This window comes from Carcharhinus amblyrhynchos, chromosome 17 (assembly GCF_965287045.1).
Source record: "Carcharhinus amblyrhynchos chromosome 17, sCarAmb.v2.hapA, whole genome shotgun sequence".
Lineage (NCBI taxonomy): Eukaryota > Metazoa > Chordata > Chondrichthyes > Carcharhiniformes > Carcharhinidae > Carcharhinus > Carcharhinus amblyrhynchos.
In genome coordinates this window covers 25,992,499-26,019,082 of record NC_137340.1, presented here as the reverse complement: position 1 = coordinate 26,019,082, position 26,584 = coordinate 25,992,499, and the positions used below count along the sequence as shown (strand labels likewise).

Below are 26,584 nucleotides of genomic sequence, written 5' to 3'. Positions count from 1 at the left end.
AACATTGGTTCAAAAACTTCCCTGACACAAGAAAAGGGATAAATAGCCCTCCCACAATAATAGTAGCAGCCAGCGCCCCACTGAAAAGGAAAAAGAAGTACTGTAAACGGAATAACGACTCAACTGAGTTAGTAATAGTCTTTGATCTGGGAACGTACCGTCAGGAGGCAGCTGCAACTCTCTGGAGAGAAGTTTTTTTGGGAAAACTCCTGCGACTGTTGGGAGTTTGATGAGTGGTGACGCTCGAGACACATGACTGGAACTTTCGCCTGCTCGCGCTCTCTTCCCGTGGAAAATGGCGGCCTGGAGTTTCCAGGAGGAATAAGGAAAAACTGAGTTGGGGGAAGGAAGAGGGAGAGGGAGAGAGAGAGGAGGAAAAACAACACCGCAAAGAAGTTGAAGGAAGTTTTAAGCAGCAATAATGACGCGTTGGGTTCCAAGCAAAAAAGAGAAGTATGGAGTAGGTGAGTGACATCCCCGCTTGCCAGCCGTTCCCGATAGGGAAAATCTTACTGTTCAAACTAATTCTTAATTGTTTTTGTTTGCAGCTTCTTTCCTGTCCCACTCCACCCCGAGGCCATTTGCCTCCTTTCTGAGTTCAGTCAAGGATATTAAATCCTGTAGCCTCCCGGGTGTGTGCCTCCCAATTTCGATGAATAATTTGAGGATGAATTGATCCTGGAAGTCTCCCTCCGTCCACTTTTGGGGCTGTTTGGGTTTGAGGCGCGCCTAGTTCGAAGGCCGTGCCTATTGCGATTGGTTTTATAAAGGCACAACTAAACTTAGGTCCGTTTGATTTGAAATAATTACTGAATAATGTTGAAATGTAAATCTGCGGATATCTTGCAATCTCACGAAGCCAGTCGTATAGTTATTTCCACTTTTTTTCAATCTTGAGTACAATGGCATCCGCCAGTATACTTAGCTGCGACTTTTGAATAGTTGTTTATTAAGTTTCCACATTGTTACTTAAAAAAAATCTGATCTGAAAACTTTCCAAACCAAATCAATACATATTATTTTTAAAAGGTGTAATTAACTGCTTTTATAAGTGAAGGGCCAGAATCATGTAACACACTACAATACCGGGTTATCAGTATTCGTGTTTTAATGACATGCCACCATGTTTGTAAAATAGTGTTTTTCAGTGCACACACTTAACCTCAGACTGGTCCTATATGCTGAGAGTGGACAAATGACATGATTATAATTTATCATTTTGTACAGACAACTGTTTGAACAGGGAGCACTGACTTTTATGATAATGCAAGACCTGTCAACAAGAAGGTGCATATCAGTTAAAGCCAGTTCATAGATGATGGTTGAGCTCACCTCCAAATTCGTATTTTGTCAATTAGTGCAGAACTATAGAACCCTCTTTTATACTTCTAACTGTTTGTTGATTAGCCATATCCATCGACAATACTTCATTCACCGCATGCTGGTACGTAGCTTTGAGAATGTAACATTTCTATATTTGTCATTGAAATTTTATTTTAGTTCATTGGAAATTGTGGTTTGGCTTGCTTCTTTTGATTTGTTAATGGACTTCATAACGTGCACCCTTAATTTGACCTCAGTCTCTGTGTATTAATATGTGCAACTTGTCTCATGGTTAATAGTTTAGTGCACCATATTGACAGTTAAATAAAGGACAATTTTAAGACAGTAATTTGATCATGGGATTCTGATATTTTTACAAAGACGCATACTTGAGTTATTTTATATCTTTCTGGTCTTTTGCTTGAAAGTAATTGTCCATTGCTGTGCATGGCGCTGGAGGAACCAAGGAAGCAAGCTCGAAAGTAATTTCTTTGTGCATGGTACAGAAATGTCTTGCTTTTAGCAGTAGTTAAATGTAATATTCAACAGTATAGTTGTATGTCTTGACAGATTATTAGGGAGTATAAATTATAGAATGCTATGTTAAAAGAAAAATTCACATTCATTCCAAAAATGTTTGACCAATGTAAGTGTCCCGGTATAGATTTAAATCTAAACTTGTGCTTCAGGTGAATCTTGAGTTCAGTATGTAAGTAAATGTTGAATCTTCATGTAGTTTTGATTTACTGACTTTCCTCTTAAATCCAGTCTCAGTTTATAAGCAATTTTAAAATACTGGCCAGAATCCTATATTAAACTTCCATCAATATAATGTGGCAAGTTTTTTTTAAAACATGATCAGATAAATAAGAGGCAGGATAAATAAATTTTTGGTTCAGTTCTTCTGGAATGTGAAAAAGCAAATTAAATTTCAAATAAGAATCTGCTTAAAAGTCAAGTCAATATGGCATTAAACCCCTTGAATTTATATAACACGTCTTAGTGAGTAAAGTGTCCCAAAGTTCTTTGCTATGAAGCAAATTATGACACTAAATTACAAAAGGTGATATTGAAGCAGATGGTCAAAGGGTTGGTGTCAGAGGCCTGAAAAATTGCGAATGTTATAGCTAAGCCCAGCAACTACAGACTATCAGTTTAACCTCAGTGGTTGGAAGCTGTTAGAAACAATAATTCTGGACAAAATTAACAGTCTCTTGGGCAAACGTTGGTTAATTCAGAAACACTAGCAGGGATTTGTGGGCAAATCATGTTTAACTAAACTGCTGGAGCTTTTTCATGAGGTAAAGAGAGGCTTAATGAAGGTGAAGGTGATGTTGTTGATGTGTATGTGGATTTCCAAAAGATGTTTGATAAAGCACTGCACAGTTGACTTGAACAAAGTTGGCACTTGTGGAATAAAATTGATAAGTGACAGGAAACAATAGTGGTGAACTGTAGACTGGAGGAAAGTTTATAGTGGAGATCCCCAGGGTTTGGGGTGAGGGCGCAGTTCCTGATATACATTAATGACCTAAATTTCAAAATTTATGGATAATATGGAACTTTGGATGTATTGTGAACTGAGATGAAGATAGTGTAGAACTTCAGAAGGGCATAAACAGATTGGTTGAAAGGGTGAACAAGTGGCAGATAGAAGTGTGAAGTAATTAATTTTGATAGAAAGGAAGCAAAGAGACAATATAAACTAAAGGGTACAGTTCTAAAAAGCAGAGAGACCTTGATGTACGCATGCATAAATCTTTGGAGATGGCAGGGCAAGTTGAGAGTGGTTAATTCGCTTTGGTGGAAGAGTCGAGAACCATAGGACACCTATTTAAAGATCAAAGGCATAAGAACATAAGAAATAGGAGCAGGAGTAGGCCATCTAGCCCTTCGAGCCTGCCCCGCCATTCAATAAGATCATGGCTAATCTGTCGCTGCTCAGTTCCACTTTCCCGCTTTCTCCCCATAACCCTTAATCCCCTCTCTTATCAAAAACCCATCAACCCGCGTCTTAAAAATATTTACTGAGGCAGCCTCCACCACTTCAACGGGCAGAGAATTCCAGAGATTCACCACCCTTTGAGTGAAGAAGTTCCTCCTCAACTCCGTTCTAAACCGCCCCCCTTTTATCTTGAGGCTGTGCCCCCTAGTCCTACTGTCTGTTTTGAGCGGGAAGAGTCTCTCCACCTCTATCCTATCCATCCCATTCATCATCTTATACGTCTCAATGAGATCTCCCCTCATTCTTCTAAACTCTAACGAGTACAAGCCCAGTTTATTCAGCCTCTCCTCATAGCTCAACCCCCTCAACTCCGGTATCAGCCTAGTAAACCTCCTCCGCACTCCCTCCAAGGCCAAAATATCTTTGCGCAGGTGCGGCACCCAAAACTGCACACAGTACTCCAGCTGCGGCCTCACCAATGCCCTATACAGCTGCAAGCAATAGTGATATGAGGAAACAGTCTTTCATCCAGAGAATAGTTAGGATCTGGAATGCACTGTTGGAGAGAGTGCTGGAAGCATATTTAATTTAGGCATTCAGAAAGGAAATAGATAATCTGAAGTGGAAAAATGCAGGTCTATGAGGAAAAAGGTGGGGGAGTGGCACTTGGTGAATTGTTCCTTACAGGTTAAATTATAATCTTGTGCTCTGACCATTCAGTGATTTGAAGAGGTGGGTTTTAAGGAGATTTTTCAAGGAAGAAAGCGTAGCAGAGAGGTGACAAGAATTCAGGAGAAAATCCCAGAACTTGAGGGCCATACAACTGAAGGCACGTCCGTAACCCCATTTCCCCGTAACCCAACGTATTTACTCTGCTAATCCCACTGACACTAAGGGGCAATTTCACATGGCCAGTCAACCTAACCCGCACACCTGAGGACCTCGGGAGGAATCTGGAACAGCCAGAGGAAACCCATGCAGACATGGGGAGAATGTGCAAACTCCACAGTCACCCGAGGCTGGAATTAAACCCTTATCTCTAGCGCTGTGAGGCAGCAGGGCTTGCCACTGTGCCACCCATAGGACTGGGGTGGTAGCTTGTAGTTCAGTAGAAGTTTGACCCAGTGGAAGGGAGGAAACTTAGAGTCAGGTGATTTGGATGGTCTCCATCTCTAGTGACAAAGAATTGCATGAGATCCTCACACAATTGGAGATAATGGAGAGGAGTTTAAGAAGGTGGTTTACAGAAGCAAGGACTTATGTTTGCATTCCACACTGATCCTGAAATAGTGAGCAGTTTTAACAGCAAAGACCAGGATCTGAGAGTGTCTTAAATAGTCCAGCCAAATCTGGCAGTGAATGGTTAAATTGGTTCACTGTCATATTTTTTAAGTTTGCATCCCTTGGACTTAAGGGAGTGGAGTTGAGACCTTGAGGAGTGACCAAGGTGAGAGTGTAATGGTTTTAGTGAGTATTTTTACGAAGTGGATGTTGATCCTGTCTCTGAGAACTAACACCAAAACACCCAAAGAGGAGTACCTTGCCTCATAATCTGTAAACAGTGTGTGTGAAGTGATATGACCTACTCTTCAGCAACTCCTAGTAGTTAAATACAAAATAAATCCACGGCTCTCTAAAAATCAATATGTAACAATTTATTTAACTAATAGTGAACAAATTTACTAAACAATTAATAAACCAAATAAACCTCTTCCATTAACTATTTCCGAATAAAACAACGTTCTAATGGTATGCTGTTCCAATAAATACAATTCTCACTCATTAACAAAAATATAGAATATAGTTACTCCCTAAATCGCAACCCGATTTTGTATCCTCCATAATATTCTGGGTCTTCTCTGTTGATGGTGAAATTATCCAGATGGTGCTTTGAGTTAAGAGTTGTGAACTGTGGCAGGTGACAGTTTGTTGGGTCCATTCATTCATTCATTCATTCGAATAGGCAAGGGACCAGCACTGGTACAGGGTTTTGAAATGAATTTCTTTTCTTGAAAAGAACTTCATGAAAACTGAGCCATAACAGAAGCAATCAAAAGCAAAGTGAACTTGGAGAGACTGGATTTTACTGTCAGCCCCTGTACTGATCACACTGAACTGAGCTTTAAAACAAGCTTCACAAACGCACAGTAAAATCCAAACTATATTTCAACCTTTACCTTGTTATTCTAAGTGTCCTTCACGTGCTGTCTCTGTCTGGCAAACAAGCCTTGCAGTCGTTGTTATGAAAAAAACTTGTTTTGCTAGCATTGTGCATTCTTCAGGAATGCAGACAATTTTAACTAACCCAGCATGCCTTCTGAGTTTTAAAATGTAGTCAAGTTAGCTGTTAATTAACCCTTACAGTCTAGCATTTAAATGTAATTGCATAGGCAGCAATATTTTAAAATGAAGACTTTGCATAAACTGAAACAAACAGGGCTAGGCATACATAGGATCTCTCAAGTTCTCTCAAATGCTCTCTGCCTTTTGTCCCACTGCCCTTTTATACCTGTGATGACCTATCAATATTTCCCACAATAGGATTGATCCTAGGTTGTCAACACCATCAGATTTAAATTTAATAGATTCTTGGCATTTATGTGCCTAATTCAAATTGATTGGTTGAATTCAAAAAATTCACAGGCCAGTTGCCTTGGTAACACTGCTGCTTGGCATTTTGATACAAATGTTTCATTTTGGGCTTCATATGTACTTTCAGTTTTTTTAACTCCCTAAGCACAGAAAAAGCACCATGTTTTAAATGGACCATGCAATGTTTTCTCCCTAGCATTTTACGAACACCAATCTACAATTAGTCTAACCAACTTTGCAACGGTACTGTATCTAAGATGGCTGCTGAACATAATCAGTACCTGTGATGTTGTGAATTAAGGCCCAAAGGCTAGACTGATGGGATTTTGAGAGTTGTAAGTATACTGAGGGAGAATTTTTTTCAGGGATGGACATTGAAGGAAATAGTTTTGGGAATGGCGCTATGGGGAGGATGTGATTAGAGATGGTTTCATCTCCGTCCTTCAAACAATGGGAGTAGCAAAACCACATGGTATTTTAAGATCAAAGGGGTGGCTCTGAATATGGATTGGAGTTTCGATGGTGGCAGAGATTAAAGGAGGTTAAAAAGGTCCTGGTTTCAGGGATGGGATTATGATGAAATTGCTGAGGACGAAAAGTTGTTCGATGCAGTCGAAGGAAGGAAAGTAAAGGTATTACGATGAGAAAATTTTAATGGGCTGTGAGGATTTTTAATGAGGTCAGAAGTTCCAAATGGTGAGATCCTGAAAGGCAAAAGTGTCAGAAGAGTAGGGGGACAAGTCAAGGTGTAATTTGATGATTAAGAGCTCCTGAAAAGGCAGTGTAATTTTTGTTTTCTAAGCTGTATATTACTTAGGCTCTCACAAAAATTTAAGAAACAATTAATAAACTTATTATTTACAGATCACCAGCTGATTTGTTTTCAGAGTTGTAACCTTTATATTGTTGAGTTAGTTGGTTGGAGAGGTGACCACTGTAAAAAGCTTCATAAGCTTTTGTTCATTTATTTAATAAATTCACTTAACATTTTTAATTTAAGAGGTCTGGACTTGTAATGCTAAATCAGTTTGGAGATTGGAATGATTCTTCTGATGGCAAAACTCAAGTAACTGAAGGAAATTAATGATATTTGTTAATTTTCCTGGACATGTTACTGCAAACCTACTTGGATCTCAAGGGAGGGATAAAATTGGATACAGAATTGGGACTTGTTTGTCAGACTGATCTAAGATGTGAAAACTAGAAAGAAAACGTAAGGTCAAGCCAAAGAAATTGCATTCTGCCAGAGGCACATGTTTTAAAATTATCTACCTGAAAGGTAAGGTCCAGTTTTTAAAAAATTGCCTTTTGCCAGAGGCACAAATTTTAAAATTGCTCACTGCTTCAGACTGCGACATTTGTGCACCAAGTAAACATTTTTGAAACTTTTTTGTCATGTATTTCCTTGCGGTCTGAATTGTAGTCATGCCATCCATCTCATTGATTTTTTTTTTTAATTTTCAATTCTTACCTTTCATTTTTTTTATTATTTGTTATTTTTCACTGCTATTCTATACTATTTCCTTTCGCTCCCAGTTACTAGCTGTTTGTGTCATAAACATGAACGGCACCTTCATTCAGTTAATGCCATCTGACATCTTTTATGCTTTAGAGTCCTGTACCTTATCATAAATTTGTGCTTACAGTCAAAGCATTGTTGCTTCCTGTTTTGTCTTTCTACAAAGTGCTGGATGACTTGTCGACGTATGCAGCATTACCCCGTTGGATAGTTTGAGACATTTTGATTAAAATGAATTAACTTACATTATCTTTGGTTTAAGTTATTTGGCTGCTTCGTTCAGAACAAACATTTGAGTCCTGGGCAGTTGCTGAGTAAGGAATTTTTAGAGGCAAGCTTCAGCCATAGAAGAGCTGCATGAAGTGGCAGTTGGTTACATCTGAGATGCAGATTGAAGCTATTGTTAATGAATTATTTTGTGCATCGTAATTCTGTCTAAGGAACTTTTATTTTAGTGTTTATAAATAAATACTAAATATTGTTTGAAATTATTCAATACCATTCATTGAAGAATTGAGTTCTTCCAAAGAGTCCCAAAATATTTTCAGTTGGAGTGAAATTGACATAATCAACTTTGTAAACAACCACCTTATATTAAAGTTGGTTGCACTTTGTATTTATCTGCTGTTGGAAAAAAAGTTTGTATTGACTATTTGATTGAAATGTCTTATTCTCAAAATGCTCCCTGAAGGTTAGGTAGATTCTGTGTCATTTGTTCACCTAGGTACCAATTGTTGTCTGTGAAATAGTCTATACGGACACTTTGACCAGTTTATTACTCAAGAACATGCTTACCCACGTGCTCTTACTTTGAGACAGACAAGGGACTGTGGTTCTAACTTAATAAACAGAATAAATTAAATTAACTTTTCCCCAAGGTTGGCTGACTGCCTGAAAAACATATATACTACATGTTTTGGTGAAATTGACTAGGCTGTTGGATTGTATTTACTGAGCTCACGTCAACAGATGAATGCAAGGTTTTCTTAATGTAAAGATGAATCACGTGGGTCCTTCTTTGTTGGCATGGGTCACGGTAGGCTGATCGCATCTTTGCCTGGGATTGCCTCAAGATATCCATTTCTATTCCCTTCTCTGAGCCCTTCTGGAATGTTTTCTTGCTATCAGTTAAAGGGGTCACAGGGCAAGGGTCATAATGTCCAATGAGCTTAGGTCAGACCATTTTAGGGGCCCATATTCCCTTTTAAGGTATGGTTACTATCAGGGAGTCTGGCTGAAACTGGGGAACACCCAACCATAATGCATTTTTCTATTTTTCTGGCTGAATACCTCTTGGTGGGTTTTGGGTCATAACTTCCCATTGTTAAGGTTGAGCTCCTCTGTTCAATATTCAAGACAAGCCTGGATTCTCCTTTTAAAAATATGGCTGAGTACCTCTTGATGGGTGTTATGTTATAACAACTCTCCCCTGGTTCATGAGTTCATACCGTGGCTTGCATCTTAGGATCCTGAAAGAAGTAGCTACAGAAATAGTGAATGTATTTGTTCTAATTTTTTCTAATTTCATGGCACAGATATAGCATTAGTAATACTCATCCAAACTTCCTTAGATTCTGGAAAGGTTCTGGCAGATTGGAAAATAGCTGACAGCTTAACTCAAAAAGAAGGGAGGCAGAAAGTTGGAAACTGTAATGAATTAGCCTAAGCTCAGTCATAGGGAATGTGCCAGAATCCATAATTAAAGAAGTTATGGCAGAATTCTAAGATAATGTGATCAGGCAGAGCCAACATGACTTTATGAAAGAGAAATTGTGTCCAACTAATCCATTAGAAGTTTTATTGAAGTAACATTCAAGGTGGATAAAGGGAAACCAATGGATGAGGTGTACTTAGATTTCCAAAGTACATTTTACATACATCAAAGGATCCTACAAGAGATAAGATTGCATGATATAGGGGGTTACAGCATGGATGTAGGATTACTTAGGTAACAGGAAGCAGTTTCTAGGGATAAATGGGTCTTTTTCAGATTCACAAGTTGCAATTAGTGGAGGACCACAGGAATCGGTACTGGGTCCTGAACTATTTTTAATCCATATCAATGACTTGGATGAAGGGACCAATTGAATGGTAGCTAACTTTGCCAATGACAGCAAGATAGATAGAAAAGTAAGTTATCAAGAAGGGGTGTACTATCTGCAAAGGAATATTGACAGGTGAGTGGGCAAAATTTTGTCAGCTGAGTGTATGTGGTTAAATGTGAACTTTTTCACTTTGATGGGAAAAGTAGAAAAGTATATACTTTAAACAGAGTTAGAATGCAGAACTTGGTGTCATAAAAGGATTTGAGTGTCCAAATGAATGAATCACCAAGTTGATATGCAGGTGTAGAGTGAGTAGGAAGGTAAATGGAATGTTGACATTTACTGCAAGAAAAATGGAATATAAAAGTAGGGAAATTTTGCTGCAGCTGTGCAGGGTTTTGGTGAGATCACATCTGGAGTATTGAGTCCAGTTTTGGCCTCATTTGAAAAAGGATATAACTGCTTTGAAAGGAGTTTAGAGAAGGTTTACTTGACTAATTTTTGGGATGAAGGGCTTATCTTATGAAGAAGGCTTGACCTGGTTGGGCCTATACCAATTGGAATTTTGAAGGAGAGAGGATCTTCTTGAAACATACATCACCTTGAAAGAATTTGATAGGATAGACACCGGGAAAATGTTTCCACTTGGAGAGAATAATAGGGAACACAGTTGAAGAATAAGAGGTCTATGTTTTAACTCAGGCATGATGAGTTTTTTTTCCTCTGAGAATTGTTGGTCTGTGGAACTCTCTTCTCCAGAATGTAGAAGGAGCTGGGTCTTTGAATTTACTTCAGATTGAGCTTGATAGGTTTTTTTAGAGACAATTAAATTAGCTGTTATGGAGGGGGGGGGGGAGACACCTTTCCAGTGAATTGTTAATGACACCACAAATTCTCTTGGGTACTTTTTTATGTATTAATCTTCAAATAATCTTAGATAACCACGATAATGGAGGGCAAGAGGGAAAACTGTTTGCACAAAATCAAATAAAGGGCAGGCAGGAGAAGAAAGCTTTCAAGTTATATTAATAAAAGCAAAATACTGTACATGCTTGAAATCCGAAATTAAAAACAGAAAATGCTGGATAAACTCAGAAGGCTAGTAGCTGTGGAGAGAAATAATTAATGTTTTGAGTTTAAATGACTTTCTGCAGAACTCGTGTAGTTCATTTCGTGTTCTCTGGATGTGACTGTACATGCTTTTTGACGTTTAACCTCAGTGTAATAGTCAATTGTGGAAGCTAATTTGTGCATTGCTGAGGTAAATGACTAGTTATAAATATTGGCTAGAATCCCTGTTTTCTTCAAATTATGTTATTTCAAGGAGATATGAGCAGGGAGAGGGGATTGCAATATCTCATTTGGAGCGTAGCACTTGCTGCAAATCCAGTATACCACATTGACATCAGCCTCAGTTTTGTGTTCAGGATTTGAATTTAAGCCTGTAACATTGTCACTACTGGGTAAGAGTGCTATTATTGAACAAGCTTACAAAGCAGGACAGGGAAAATCAGATTTGTTATCAATGTTTTTGGGAAAGAGGAAAGACACCTCGGATACGAATCTCCATTATTTGTATGTTGCTAAACTATTTATCTGATAAATAAACCAGGAAACTTGCTCTGAAACCTTATTTAGTATAATTTGTATTTTTGCCTCAAGTCAATAGGCTTGTGGGTTCCAATCCAGGCGCTTGAACACATAGTTTAGACTGATACACCATTGTAATTCTGAGGGAGAGCTGCAAAGCCTCTGGTGTCATCTTGTAGCTGACATCATAGAATCTTATAGCACAGAGAGGGATAACTTGGCCCATTGTACGTGTCCTGGCTCTTTGAAACAAAATTGTCCAATTTAGTCACACACCCAGTTTCTTTCCCCATAACCTTGCAATTGGTTCTATTAAGGTTTATATTCAGTTGCCTTTTGAATGTTACTATGGAATCTGATTTAACCACACTTTCAAGTAATGCATTCCATAACTTTTGACATAAATTGACATATCTTTAGACTTGACATTTATGATTACAAAATAATCTAGAATGTTCAGTATTTCTGGGAACATTATACTAGTGAATTATACAAAAAGGACACTGTTCGATCAAAACTCGTTCAGTGCAAAATTTATTTTTCTTAAACTGGAACTCTTAAAATTTCCCACTGACTAATAAATAAGTTACATGACTAATAAAAATATACATGAACATTAGGCTCATCGATAAATTTAACATTAAGATTATACCTGGGAGGAAAGGAAATGCTGGTTGAAGAATTATTTGTTGCTGGGATCTTGAACACTTAAAATTGACTAACAGAAGGCATTAATGACTTGTATTTTTGATCAGTTGTGAAGATAGCATGAATTTAGTCATTAAGTTGGGGAAAGAGGATGTGAATAAATTATAATTAAAAGAACTATATGAAAGTCCCCGAGTGCATTCTTCACTTCTTATGGCACAGCACGTTATTGTATTTGTAGTACTGCTTTCGCGTGTCCAGAGGTAGCTTCAGATACTCATTAATGTAGAAGTGCTTGTACTCTTCAGGAGCTAAGTCTTGATCTGTCTCACTGTATCATTGCCAAGAGGTCTGACTTCATTTCTGGTGGGCAATCTTCCACGATTTTGCCTTTACACTTGGCACAATACAACGTGTCATCCATGTTCTAAAGTAGTTGAACAGTCAATTTAAGTTGCTTTAAATGTTAGTGGAGGATTAGAAAGTTTTTGTCATGTTGGTTTGATCGTAATAGCTAGACGTTGAATTTAGAACTATTGATATGGCTTGGATCTACTGGTTATGCATTGCGTATATATTTTGCTTTAAAACTGTAAAACACTGGCTTTACAAAGCAGTCATGATGTGGGTATGCTGGCGTTGGACTGGCGTAAACACAGTAAAAAGTCTGACAACACCAGGTTTTAGTCCAACCTAAATAGGTTGGACTAAAACCTGGTGTTGTCAGACTTTTTACTGTGTTTACAAAGCAGTACATGTCTATTGAGTATAGTTATATTCACACAAGCCATTAAATCATTAGGAAATGTTTAAGGCTCCTTTTCCTCTGCTGCATGTCTATAGGATAAATAACACCTTGGGTGATTTAAAAAAAACTTATGAGCTGCAGAGTTTTCCCATCCCTAACTGCACTTGAGAAGGTTGTGATAGACTGGTTACCTTCAATTACTGCGTGTGGCATAGTTTTTCCTCTCAGTAGGAGCATGCAGGAATGGTAATATATTTCCAAGTCAGGATGGTTTGTGACTTGAAGGGGAACCTGGTGGTGGTGGTGTTCCCATGTTTGTCCTTCTAGGTTGTAGAAGTTAAGGGCTTGGAAGGGGCTGTTGAAGAAGCCTTGATGAGTTGCTGTAATGCATCATGTGAACACTGTGTGCACAAAGCCATGGTATTTCAATAGTGGAGGGAGTGAATATATAACTTGGTGGATGGGATGCTGATCAAATGGGCTGTTTTGTTCTGGATCTTGTCCAGCTTCTGGAGTCTTACTGGAGCTGCATTTATACAATAAAGTATTACATCATGCTTCTGAGTTGCACTTTGTATAGGCTGGAAAGACTTTGAGTTAGTGGTGAGAATGTCCAGCCTCTGACCTGCTCTTGTATCCATAGTATTTAAGTGGCTCCTCTTGTTAGGTTTCTTGTCAACGGTGACTACCACCCAGGTTGTTGATGCTGAATTCAGTGATGGTAATGAGAAAGTAAGCAATAGCAGAAGTAGACTATATTTAATATGTAGAAATCTGTTGATTCCAGTTTTCCAGCGTACATCAACTGAATGAAGAAATTCTTCCTCCTAAATGGCCTGCTCCTCATTCTGAGACTGTGCCCCTGGTTCCAGATTCCTCCCCCTCCCCCCAGTCCCTTCCAGCTAAGAAACTTCCTTTTTGTATCTACCCTGTCAAGTCCTGAGAGAATTTTGTATGTTTGAATGAGGTCCCTTCTTCTTATCTCCAGAGAATGCAGGCCCCAGTCTATTTAATCTTATAGGACAATCCAGCCTTTGCAGGAATTAATTTAGCGAGCCTTTGTTGTACTCCCTCCATAAGAAATATATTTTACCTTGTGGAAGAAGACAAAACCACACAGGTTCAGTCTCACCAGTACTCTATATAACTGCAGTAAGACACCTTTGCTCCGATATTCAAATCTTCTTCTTATAAAGACCAACATACCATTTGATACGTTAATTGCTTGCTGTACCTGCATGTTAGATTTCAGTGACTAATGAACAAGAACACCCAAGTTGCTTTGAAATTCACACTTTCCAACCTCTCACCAATTAAGAAGCACTCTGTATTTCTGTTATTCCTGACAAATTGGATAACTCCCATTTCTCCGCATTGTATTTCATCTAAATTTTAACCCGCTTACTTAACTTCTCCAAATCCCCTTGAAGCATCTTTTCACCCTCCTCACAACTCAACATGATTCTTGTGTTATCTACAAGCTTGGAAATATTACATTTAATCCCCACATCCAAACCATTGATCTAAGTAGTGAATAGCTGGGGCCCAGGCACTGATTCCCATTCACAGCTGGCCAATCTGAAAATGACCCATTTATTCCTAACCCCTGTTTTTTGTCCAATAAACAGTTCACAATCCATACAAATATATTACCTCCAATCCAATTTGCTTTAATTTTGTTTACTAACCTCTGAGTGGGACCTTATCAAAAACTTTCTGTAAATCCGAATACATCACATTCACTGGTTCCTCCTTGTCTATTCTGCTGGTTACATCTTCAAAATTCCAATGGGGTTGCAAAACATGGGGCAGAATTTTCTGAAAAATGGCAGTCTCATCTTGGCAAGGAAATTGGTGCGATTCCTGTGAGCCTTGGTGGTGCGATCAGGACTGCAATTTTTAGGCATTTAAAATTTTTTCCTCATGTGAAAAATGCCCGAGTCTGAAGCATCTGATTCACCCAGATCAGGAATTATCTGAGCACTTCAATAAATGACCCCCAACCTTTTAAAGTAAAATGAAGCTTATTTATTAGTCACAAGTAAGACTTAGATTAATGCTGTCTCTGTCTCCTTCTGCGCCTTTGTGCCCCCTGCATGACTGGTGGAGCCTCCACTTCTCCTGATGTCCTGCAGCTGGGTCTTCCTTGGATGCCACTGCACATGGCTACTGTTCCAGTGCTATAATAAGTAGAATAGCCAGCTCCACTGACTCTAGACCAGTATGGGGATCAGTTACATGCGAGGGATAGGAGAGTCAGGTTGGTATCACAGCTGGAAAACATCAGTTTCTACCCTCTCATACCTGGATGCAGCCAATCCCAGCCCTTATCTGGCAGCTATCGCTCATTCACAGCCCAAGCGCCCTCCCATCTCCATTGTAGGACTGGCTCCGGCCTGTGCCCTTGCTCAATCAGAGTCACCTTTGTGGTCCTGCCTGGTTCTCCTTTATTATTCTCTATAACATTTGAGCTTTCAGACAGGAGGGTGATATGTCTACTCATCCCTAATGGGGCAGGGTCCATTGGATGATGATGTATGACTTGGAGGCTAATGGATCCTCACAGGCAGACAAAAGAACAGAGAAAATTACAGAACAGGAACAGGCCCTTCAGCCCTCCAAGTCTGCACCTACCATGCTGCCCAATTTAATTAGAACCCCCTACCCTTCCGCGGACCGTATCCCTCTATTCCCATCCTATTCGTGTACTTGTCAAGATGTCCCTACCTCCCCCGGCAATGAGTTCCAGGCACCCACTACTCTCTGTGTAAAAAAAAAAATCTGCCTCGTACATCTCCTTTAAACCTTGCCCCTCGCACCTTAAGCCTATGCCCCTTAGTAATTGACTGTTTCACCCTGGGAAAAAGCTTCCAACTATCCACTCTGTCCATGCCGCTCATAATCTTGTAGACTTCTATCAGGTCTCCCCTCAACTTCTGTTGCTACAATGAGAACAAACCAAGTTTCTACAACCTCTCCTCACACTAATGCCCTCCATACCAGGCAATATCCTGGTAAATCTTTTCTGTACCCTCTCCAAAGTCTCCACATTCTTCTGGTAGTGTGGAAACCAGAACTGAACACTATTTCAAGTGTGGCCTAACTAAGGTTCTATAAAGCTGCAATGTGCTTTGCCAATTTTTTAAACTCATACCCCGGCCGATGAAAGCAAGCATGCCGTATTCTTTCTTGACTACCTTCTCCACCTGCATTGCCGCTTTCCGTGTCCTGTGTACCTTACCTCAAGATCCCTTTGCCTATCAGTACTCCTAAGGATTCTGCCATTTACTGTATATTTCCTATCTGTATTAGACTTTTCAAAATGCATTACCTCGCATTTGTCCAGATTAAATTCTGCCATCTCTCTGTCCAAGTTTCCAACTGATCTATATCCTTCTGTATCCTCTGATGGTCATCGCTATCCACAAATCCGCCAACCTTTGTGTCATCCGCAAACTTACTAATCAATCCAGTTACGTTTTCCTCCAAGTCATTTTTATATATATATATATATATATTACAAACAGCAAAGTTGGGGTTGTTGTTGGTGTCCGGCACATGCCTAAGCATTTAGCCCTGAACTCTTGAGTATTCATCACATTCCTTGACTTTGAGATTGTGGACAGCTGACGTTGTTCAGGGCTAACTCATGAAAGCTGGTTAGTTTGATGAATATGAGTCTCAGGAATGTTAGAGGGCACAATTGCTTTCTGCTTCAGGGATAGGCAAAGCTAGTAGGCACCCTTACCTGGGCTACATCATTCTGAAATTTCATTGCTGTCTTGCTTCTACACTTAAGACTTCTGAAATGCCACTCCAGAGTCTTTGCCACCCCCTCCACCAGGTTGGGTACTATGTTGCCACCGTCCAATCCTACCATTATTTTCTAAGTGTTGTGTTCTCACATCCTTTATTATAGACTTCAGCATTTCCCTGGTACTGATGGTTGTTGTCTGTTATCTCTCTCTCCTTGCGCCCCCACCCTGCTCATAAACAGTGGGGCTACATTTGTTATCTTAAATCTCTAGGAACTATTCCATAATCTATAGAATTTTAAAAGGTGACCACCACTGCATGTACTATCTCATACCATTGTATTTCAAGGGAAGGTGGTTAAACTCGTTGTTGAATATTTTAATTGTCTAGTGCTTGCATGGCATGAATGTTATTTGCCTTCGAATTTGGGTCATCTGATGCCATGGACAAAGACACTCAAACTCTTGAATTATTATACAACAAATCTCCTTTATTGTATTGTACCAAGTTAGCACAAAATTACACCAGGCATCACATTTTGTTACGTGCAAAGCAACCAACCTTTGACCTACAATGTTATATACACCTGTATTTAAAAGGTATCAGCACTTGACAAAATACACAAAGTCATGACTTAAGAGACACTACCTGTGGTGAGGTGAACTTAAAAGATTCCCTGTTGATAGGTTTTGCTCTGATGTTTCCGAGTCTTGCTGCTCCCTCCACAGTGGTTAATCCTGGGTTACTGCTGCTAAATGTATTTTTGTCTCTCAGAGATTTTGCTGGAACTGATCATGCTTCCACTTACGTGACAAGCATTAATCAATCAGCCTTTTTGGTCATGAATACTGAGAGTTGTGCCTTTGTCAGGAGGTCATAATTCTGCCAGGAACACGACATACAGGGATCTGTCTTCGTTCATTGTCTGTATAAGGTACAGCAACAGCCACCGTCCAGTCAACTCTCGTGCTTGTTCCATTCTTCACATCCTGTTCCTGCTGCTTCCATAGTTCTTAGCCTGATAGAGTTAGCCCTTTTAACTGTTAGGCTTTGCTAGTGTCTTCACTTTACTGAATACTCATCAGGCTACACCACTTAGTAGCCGTAGCCCAAATGTTGTTGGGTCTGGTGTGCGGGCACAGGACAGCTTCGTTCTTGGAGGTGCTGTAAATCAAAACAGACAATAAATGATCAGCAAACAATGAAAATTGTGGCATCCCATTTTGCTATTTTGAGTTTAGTATCTTAAATGTGAAATTTCCTATACTCAGTGAATCAGAACAGTAAATTGAATAAGTTCTTGTGGTGTTAGATTGTAGTATGGATGACTGTGTGCCCTGAAATACAAGTTCTTTAGTTATCAGTCCACTATAAATGATCTTCCCACTTTTCCTGCATATGGTATTATTTTGATGTCACTTCTATTTCCATTGTGTTAAGCTATTTCTATTAGTTAATCCCTTGCTGAACCATCCATTCGGCTATAGAAAATCTCATTTGTACCTTTAGTATAATTTATCTATGAATTTTTGTGCTTTCAACAATAACCACGATTAAAGTTACTGTGCATATAGTTTTCTCTTGTTGTATCTCCTGTTGCTGCTGCTACTACAGATATATTCAAGAAAACTCCAAATAAACCTTGTATTGTGACAACACATTCCAGGTTCTCTGTAAATGCTGTATGATCATGTCACACTGGCTTAAACTTGTCCAGTCATAATTTACTGGATTTTTCATATCAGATTCCACATACCAATTTTTAGGGTGGGGACAATGGGAGCTGCTTACATTTGCTTACATCTAGATTATGTTAGAGAACTTTTTGCCTTTGAAGCAGTTATGTAACCTGTTGATGCTTGCAGTTTTGAAGAATTTTCCTTGTTTATAATGAGAATTCCACAGCACTGGTGTCAATGAATGGAAATATGTACTAGCAATTCTTTGTTGGAAGTGTCTACCTGTATTCTGGTGATGAATCTGCCTTGATGGTGAGCAATAAATCTGTACTAACTCTAAAATGGTGTAGAGTGGACTGAATCCTTAGACTGAATATTGCTGGAATAAAGTGGTGGATGGCACTGTGAAAGCAGTTGTTACATTTGTGTTGGCTCTGCTGCATTGATGAGGTTTCATATTGTTCAAAAGGCATGTTACTTCTGAAACCATGAATGTTGACATCCCTTTGGTTAAATGACAATTTATGGTCAATACAGCACTATTACATGTTGTTTAGCTGTATTACATGTTGGCAACTAAATAAACTAATAATTTTCATGCAAATACATCACAATTATTCACAGCCCCCTCCCCTTTCAAGGATTAAATTTGCTGTGTTATTAGGGTCTTAAAGTGTAGACAGTCCTTGCAATTATGACACAAATTATTTCATGAAAACTGTGTGGCAAGTTAAAACATTGTTCCTATGGGGAAATCAGTTCTGATTTGCAATGTTATAAGTGGGGAATTGGTTCCTGAACCAAGGCTTATGGGCATCTGGAGGTGCTAATCCTCTCAGTTCTTGCCCTGTCAAGTTGCTGAGGCGACTGCTGATGCCTGTACACCTTAGCATAAGTTTCTCAGTGTGGGGGATATAACAAGACCATCAATCAATGTAGTTGCCTGTAACCTTGAGAGTCTGATGCATTGAGCGCTGTCATGACAGTTGTGCCTCAAAATACCTGATGTTGGCTGATTGGTGGATTAACAGAATAAAACACTAATTTCCAATCTAATAAAGATGATGGCTGGACTGACATTGTCCAGTCATACAGATGGGTGATGCAGAATGTCAATGCACATCTGTGAATGTGCTGGCATGGCATTGTAAAGTCAAAATCAATATTATAAAGTTGAAACAGGGTGTTAATTTATAAACAACATAAGTGCCATTCATCGTAACATTGTGAAGTCAAGGACTGCTTATGTGCAATATTGTCGGATTGCAGTCCAAGAACTCCTCTATAAAATATTTTCTTCGAGAAATTGTAGGATTAACATGAACTTGACTATTTTGCATGTTGCTCACAAAATGTTTTAAAGACGCCTGTTAGTTTTTTATTTTAATTCTCATCTTGCATTTTATGTCTACTGTTACCATTCACGGATGTTTTTTCTTTGATTTACAAAATAGAAATTTCAGACAGTGCTGCCTCACTCCCTGCCACCTATCCATGTAAACAGGAGATGTAACACCTACCTTTTTGCTGCCTCTCCTCACCATACAAGGCCCTTTTATTCCCCTTTAGGTAAAGCAGTGATTTATGTGAACTACTTCAACCTCGTTCACTGTTTTTGTCACTCACAATGTGATCTGTTCTAGACTGGGTGCTTTGTTTGATTTACTTTAATTGCTTAATTGATGTGCTACAAAATAAACTTCTTCCAGGCAAGGCTCACTAGATTTATTTCATAGAACATAGAACATTACGGTGCAGTACACGCCCTTTGGCCCTCGATGTTGCGCTGACCAGTGGAACCAACCTAATGACCCTCTAACCTAAACTATTCCAATGCTATCTATATGCCTATCCACTGACCATTTGAACTCCCTTAAAGTTGGCGAGTCCACAACTGCTGCAGGCAGGGCATTCCACGCCCTTACTACCCTCTGAGTAAAGAACCTACCTCTGACATCCGTCCTATAATTACCACCCCTTAATTTAAAGCTATGTCCCCTTGTGTTAGCCATCACCATCCGAGGTAAAAGTCTCTCACTGTCCACCCTATCCAATCCTTTGATCATCTTGTATGCCTCAATCAGGTCACCTCTTAACCTTCTTCTCTCCAATGAAAATAACCTCAAGTCCCTCAGCCTTTCCTCATAAGACCTTCCCACCATACCAGGCAACATCCTGGTAAACCTCCTCTGCACCCTTTCCAATGCCTCCACATCTTTCTTATAATGCGGCGACCAGAACTGTACACAATACTCCAAGTGCGGCCGCACCAGAGTTTTGTACAGTTGTAACATGGCCTCACGGCTCCGAAATTCAATCCCTCTACCAATAAAAGCTAACACACCGTACGCCGTCTTAACAACCTTATCAACCTGGGTGCCAACTTTCAGGGAACTATGCACACGTACCCCAAGATCTCTCTGCTTGTCAACACTACTAAGAGTCCTTCCATTAGCCCTATATTCTGTACTCCTGTTATTCTTACCAAAGTGAATCACCTCACACTTTTCCGAATTAAACTCCATCTGCCACCTCTCGGCCCAGCTCTGCAGCTTATCTATGTCCCTCTGCAAACTGTAACATCCATCCATCCTCACTGTCTACAACTCCTCCGGCTTTGGTGTCGTCAGCAAATTTACTAATCCATCCTTCTACACCCTCATCTAGGTCATTTATAAAAATGACAAACAGCAGTGGCCCCAAAACAGATCCTTGAGGTACACCACTTGTAACTGAACTCCAGGTTGAATACTTCCCATCAACCACCACCCTCTGTCTTCTATCAGCTAGCCAATTCCTGATCCAAAGTGCTAAATCACCCTCAATCCCATGCATCGGCATTTTCTGCAATAGCCTACTATGGGGAACCTGATCAAACGCTTTGCTAAAACCCATATACACCACGGCAACTGCCTTACCCTTATCCACCTCTTTGGTCACCTTTTCAAAAAACTCGGTAAGGTTTGTGAGGCATGACCTACCCTTCACAAAACCGTGTTGACTATCCCTAATCAATTTATTTCCCTCTAGATGATTATAAATCCTATCCCTTATAATTCTTTCCAAAACTTTGCCCACAACAGAAGTAAGGCTCACCGGTCTATAATTCCCAGGATGGTCTCTACTCCCCTTCTTGAACAAGGGGACAACATTTGCTATCCTCCAGTCTTCCGGCACTATACCTGAAGCCAATGATGACGTGAAGATCAAAGCCAAAGGCTCTGCAATCTCCTGCCCAGCCTCCCAGAGAATCCTACGGTAAATCCCATCCGGCCCAGGGGACTTATCTATTTTCACACTCTTAAGAATTGCCAACACCACCTCCTTATGTACCTCAATCCCGTCTAGTCTACTACCTGGTATCGCAGTATTCTCCTCGACTACACTGACTTTTTCCTGCGTGAATACTGACGAAAAATACTCATTCAGTGCCTCTTCAGGCTCCATGTACCACTTCCCACTGCTGTCTCTGGCCCTAATCTTGCCCTAACCAATATTTTATTCTTGTCATACCTGTAGAAAGCTTTAGGATTTTCCTTGATCCTATCCGCCAAAGTCTTATGTCCTCTTCTAGCTCTTCTTAACTCTCTCTTTAGCTCCTTCCTGGCTAATTTATAACTCTCCAGTGCCCTAACTAAGCCTTCACATCTCATCTTTACATAAGCCTCCTTCTTCCTCTTCACCAGAGATTCAACTTCCTTAGTACACCACGGTTCCCTTGCTCAACCACTTCCTCCCTGCTTGACAGGTACATATTTATCAAGGACTCGCAGTAGCTGCTCCTTGAATAAGCTCCACATTTCAGATGTTCCCAGCCCCTGCAATTTCCTACTCCACCCTATGTATCCTAAATCTCGCCTAATAGCCTCATAATTACCTTTCCCCCAGCTATAACTTCTGCCCTTCGGTATATGCCTATCCCTTTCCATCACTAAGGTAAATGTAACCGAATTGTGGTCACTGTCACCAAAGTGCTCACCTACCTTCAAGTCTAATACCTGGTCTGGTTCATTACCCAGTACCAAATCCAATGTAGCCTCACCTCTTGTTGGCCTGTCTACATACTGTGTCATGAAATGTTCCTGCATACAATGGACAAAAACTGACCCCTCTAACGTGCTCGAACTATAGCTTTTCCAATCGATATTTGTAAAGTTAAAGCCCCCCCATAACAACTACCCTGTTACTTTCGCACCTATCCAGGATCATCTTTGCAATCCTTTCCTCTACGTCTCTGGAACTTTTTGGAGGCCTATTTAAAAAAAACTCCCAACAGTGTGATCTCTCCTGTTTCTAATTTCAGCCCATACTACCTCACTAGACAGGTCCACATCAAACGATCTTTCTGCCACCGTAATACTGTCCTTGACTAACAATGCCACGCCTCTCCCTCTTCTACCACCTTCTCTGCTCTGACTGAAACATCTGAACCCTGGAACCTGCAACAACTATTCCTGTCCCTGCTCTATCCATGTCTCTGTAATGGCCACAACATTGAAGTCCCAGGCACCAGTGCAAGTTCATCCACCTTATTGCGTATGCTCCTCGCATTAAAGTATACGCACTTCAAACCAGCCTCCCGCCTGTCAATACACTGCTGTGACCTAGAAACCTTATCCATGACCTCCATTGAACATTATTCAAGCCACCAGATTACACACAACGTTATTACTAATTTTAATCTTCATTCCGTCAGCTCTTGTGGGTAGCGGATCATGATGAGCTTTCTATCTTGTTCAACCAGCTACCCATGATAACATCTCTAATGGCCTGGCCTCCTGGATCATTGGCTGGACCTGTCCACACTTCTCAAGCCCTTAAAGACTAAGGATGGGGATGAAATGTGAATGGAATCCTTGTCCTCTCTGTGGCAGGGTCCTGGAGCAAATTATCCTGTGCGAGTCTCTCATGTTGCCCATCTGACCTCGAGTGTCACTGAACCCCACCTTGGGGCCTTGCGTTTGCCCCCTGTGTTGACCCAGTGGCAGTTCCCACTCAACCCCCTTCTAGTTGCCGCCCTAGAACCATTGCTTAGGCCCCAGGAAGGTTGACACGAGATGCATGACAGGGACACTATTGCACCCGCATGTGTCATATCCATTTGTGACAAATGGCACGACAATAACAGAGGTCCGCACTAGGTCTGGGAGCTGCAACCACTCCCACCATCCCCAAACAACTGGGACTCGACCCCTTCAGCGCTGAGAATGACTTCACTGGTTTGTTTTTGAAGAGCAGTTGTAAACTGCAGTGGTGTAACGTCACGCCAACTCAGTTTGAATACTCAATTAAGTTGGAGGTGATGGTGGGTTGGCCCGCTAATGTGATGCTAATTTATTGAAATGAAGTTCCTGACTTTCCTGGGCAGAAACCTTATTACATCACCTGCAAGAGGCGTGGAAAATTGGGAAACAAGATCTTGTTAGTGAAAACCTTGCTTTCTTATACTTGAGATTTTGGGTCACGTCACTGTTTATGTTAACTGTGAATGTGGGCTCAAATTCCACTCATTAGTTCTGCTTCTGTCTCCTCAGATACTGCCATAACTGATGATTATTTTCCAGCATTTTCTGTTTTAGAGAATTTTTAAAAAATTTGGGCATTGCTAGACTGGGTTCCAATTTGAGTCGGTGAACACCGCAGTGATGGGTTGTTGCAAATTAGAGTAAGAGCAGAAGAGTTTTTGATGAGTTAAAATTTATGAAGACTGCTAAGTAGGAGTCCAACCAAGAGAACTTTGGAATAGTCTAGTGTAGAGGTAACAATGCTGAGGATGAGATTTTCAGCAACAGATGAGCTAAGGCAAAGGCTGTGATGTGGAGGTTGAAGTAGGGGATCCTAATGAAAGATAATGATATAGGGTTCGAAACTGAAGACCGATATGTAACCCTAAAGAGCAAAAATTCAATTTGTGTAGTCGAACAGCCAGGGCTAACATGTGAGATATGATACACCATGAAGCTGAAGGAAATGACTCACGATGTCAAGTAAAGCGGCAACCCAGTGGACAGGGAGAATTATAGAAAGCAACAAAGTGACTGAAAAATGTTAAGAGCTGCAAAATGGAATGCATTAAAAACACTTACAAATAATGTGAAGTTTTTATCAATAGGTTGAGATTGAGAGTAGTGGGCACATTAGAGACAGACACAGGTGATATTGTAATAGACAACATAGTAATAGCAGATTTGTTATCTTGATTCTGTTTTCACAGGAGAGGAAAAGGTTAAAATTCCAGTGGTAAAATCAAATAAAAGGGATGAACTTATAGAAAAAATCCTTGAAATGAAGGGATTTGGAATCGAACAGACCTATACTCTGTTAAAAGTAAGCGGTGATGATGAGAAAGAGTACAAGGATAGATTAATGAGTTAAATGAAGGGAATACAATCATTAGTCAACAGAAATAATAGGGACCAAAAAAACTGGAACCCTTTTCTCTGGGAAAGTGAAAACGTGGGGAATGGCACTGGTGATCTGTCATTAGAATTTTCAGATTATGAAAGGGTTCAATAGGCCAGTCATGGACAAGATGTTTCCACAAGGAGAGAGAACCAAAACTAGGGACTGGGGATATATACTGTCACCAATAAATCCAAGAGGGAACTTAGAAAAACTGATTGATCTTTATCATGATTAGAATATGGAATTCACTACCCCAGGAGTAATTGAATTGAATGCCATTGATGTAATTAAGATGAGCTAGTTAATGGAAATGATATATTGATGGGGTTAGATGAAGGAAAAATGGGAGTAGGCATTTGTGGAGCATAAACACTGGTGTGGACCTATGCTGATTATGTAAGAGAAGTTTATCTTGTGGACGCAAAGGGCATGTTTGAAGTATGAAATGACTGCTTGTATCTGTCTTCAATAAAGAGTATATTACCAAAGTCACCACCAAGGGAAAGGTAGAAGAGAAATATATTAGGAGTTAGGTAATAGGTTGGTAGAGCTTAAAATAAAAAAGACACCCCATTTGAATGAGATGAATCCAAGGTTGCCTGGACCACAATATATCACTGTTTTTCAGTTCTGGATAAAGCAGAGGGCTGAAAGATTGGAAATGTTAAACTATGTCCAGTTCTGGAGAGACGGACCAGTACAGGGTGGACAGATTGTGCCTGAACAGAGCTGGAGACAATATATGTGTGGATCAATCTGCCATTGCTGTTGTGGCGTGCTTGAACTAACTTGATAGGAGTATGGGAATTAGGTAATATAAGCAAGGAAAAACAAGGTGCACAGAAAATTGGGAAAAAACAGACAGCTCTAGAGCAGGAAATGTTTTGGTTTTTGATGGAGTCAGTCTAAGAGGGAATGAAATACCTATAATGTCTAAATGTTTATAGCACATCTGTTACTGTATGGCATGTGAACTGTAAAGTTGCTAAGCTGCAGGTGCAGATAGCCAGGTTGCATATAGAAAGTTCAGAGGGGAGGTGAAAGAGAAATAAGAACAGCAGAGCGGGAGTATTAGAAGAAACTGGCAGCTCACGTAAGAGACTCCAAAATTCTTGTACAGGCATATAAAAAGTAAATGGTGGTAAAAGAATGGAAGTGGCTAATTAGGGATAAAAAATGTGATTTATGCATGGAAGTGGGGGCATATCTACGTGACTAAATGGCTACTCTACATTTGCCTTTCTGAGGGAAAAAGATGCTAAGTCATAGTGAAAGTTTAGAGACAAGACTAGCTTAAAATTGACAAAGATGTTAGATAGGTTATCTGTGCTTAAAGCTGACACGTCACTAGAACTGGATGAGATCTATTGAAAGATACTGCTTGAAGCAGGGGTAGAAATCGCAGAGGCACTGGCCATAATCCTGCAGGTGCCAGAGGACTGGAAAATTGCCAGTGTTGCACGTCTTTATTCAAAAAGGGTGTTAGGATAAGCCAAACAACTACACGCCAGTCAATTTAATCTTTGTTGGGGAAAAGCTTTTAGAGCTGACAATTAGGGATAAAATGAACAATCACTTCGACAGTTGTGGATTAAGTCAAGGAAAGCCAGCACAGATTTTTAAGGTGCAAATCATATTTAACTAATTTGAATGCGTTTTTGCTTGAGATAACAAGGAGGTTGATGAATGCCATAACTGATGTGGTGCATGTGATTTGGTAAAGTGTCGCATAACAGGCTTCTCGACAAAGCTGAATCCCATGGAATAAAAGGAATAGTGGCACTATACATATGTTTTTTTGGACAGAAGTGAGATATATGTTCCCAGGGGTCAGCGTTAGATGAAGAAAAGCCATGGTTCTATTTTAGTGTCCTAGATTTGGATTTCTGGAGCACAATTTCTGAATTTATTGATGAGACAAAACTTGGAAGTGTTATGCAGTGTAAGGTGGATAATGATTGAAGCGTTATCCACCTTAAACAGGCTGATGGAATAATGGACAAATGGTGGAAGAAATTTAATGCAGAGAAGTGTGAAGTAATTCATTTTGTTTGAAAGATCAAGGAAAGACACTGTAAACTAAAAGGCATAATTCTAAAGGGATGCGGATCCATGTACATATCATTGAAAGTTGCAGGGTATGTTGAGAAAGTGGTAATAAGGCATACAGGTTCCTGGGCTTCATAAACAGTGGCACGTTGTACGAAAGCAAGGATTTTATGACAAACCGGGATCAAACCTTGGTTTAGCCTCAATGTTCAATTTTGCACTTTAGGAAGGATGTGAAGGCATTAGAGTGCAGAAAAGATTTACAAGAATGGCTTTGGAAATGAG

At 40.0% G+C, this 26,584-nt stretch overlaps 1 protein-coding gene across 2 annotated transcripts in view; it reads left to right on the top strand.

The window, feature by feature from the left end:
* Positions 1 to 282: 282 nt before the first annotated feature.
* The window catches only part of dock1 (dedicator of cytokinesis 1), a 589,776-nt gene continuing 563,474 nt past the window's right edge, over positions 283 to 26,584 (top strand). For both annotated transcript variants that reach the window (XM_080205635.1, XM_080205634.1), the window contains exon 1: positions 283 to 464. In XM_080205635.1, coding sequence (XP_080061761.1) covers positions 422 to 464 — 43 coding nt within the window. In that variant the 5' untranslated portion in view covers positions 283 to 421. The remainder of the gene's footprint in view (positions 465 to 26,584) is intronic.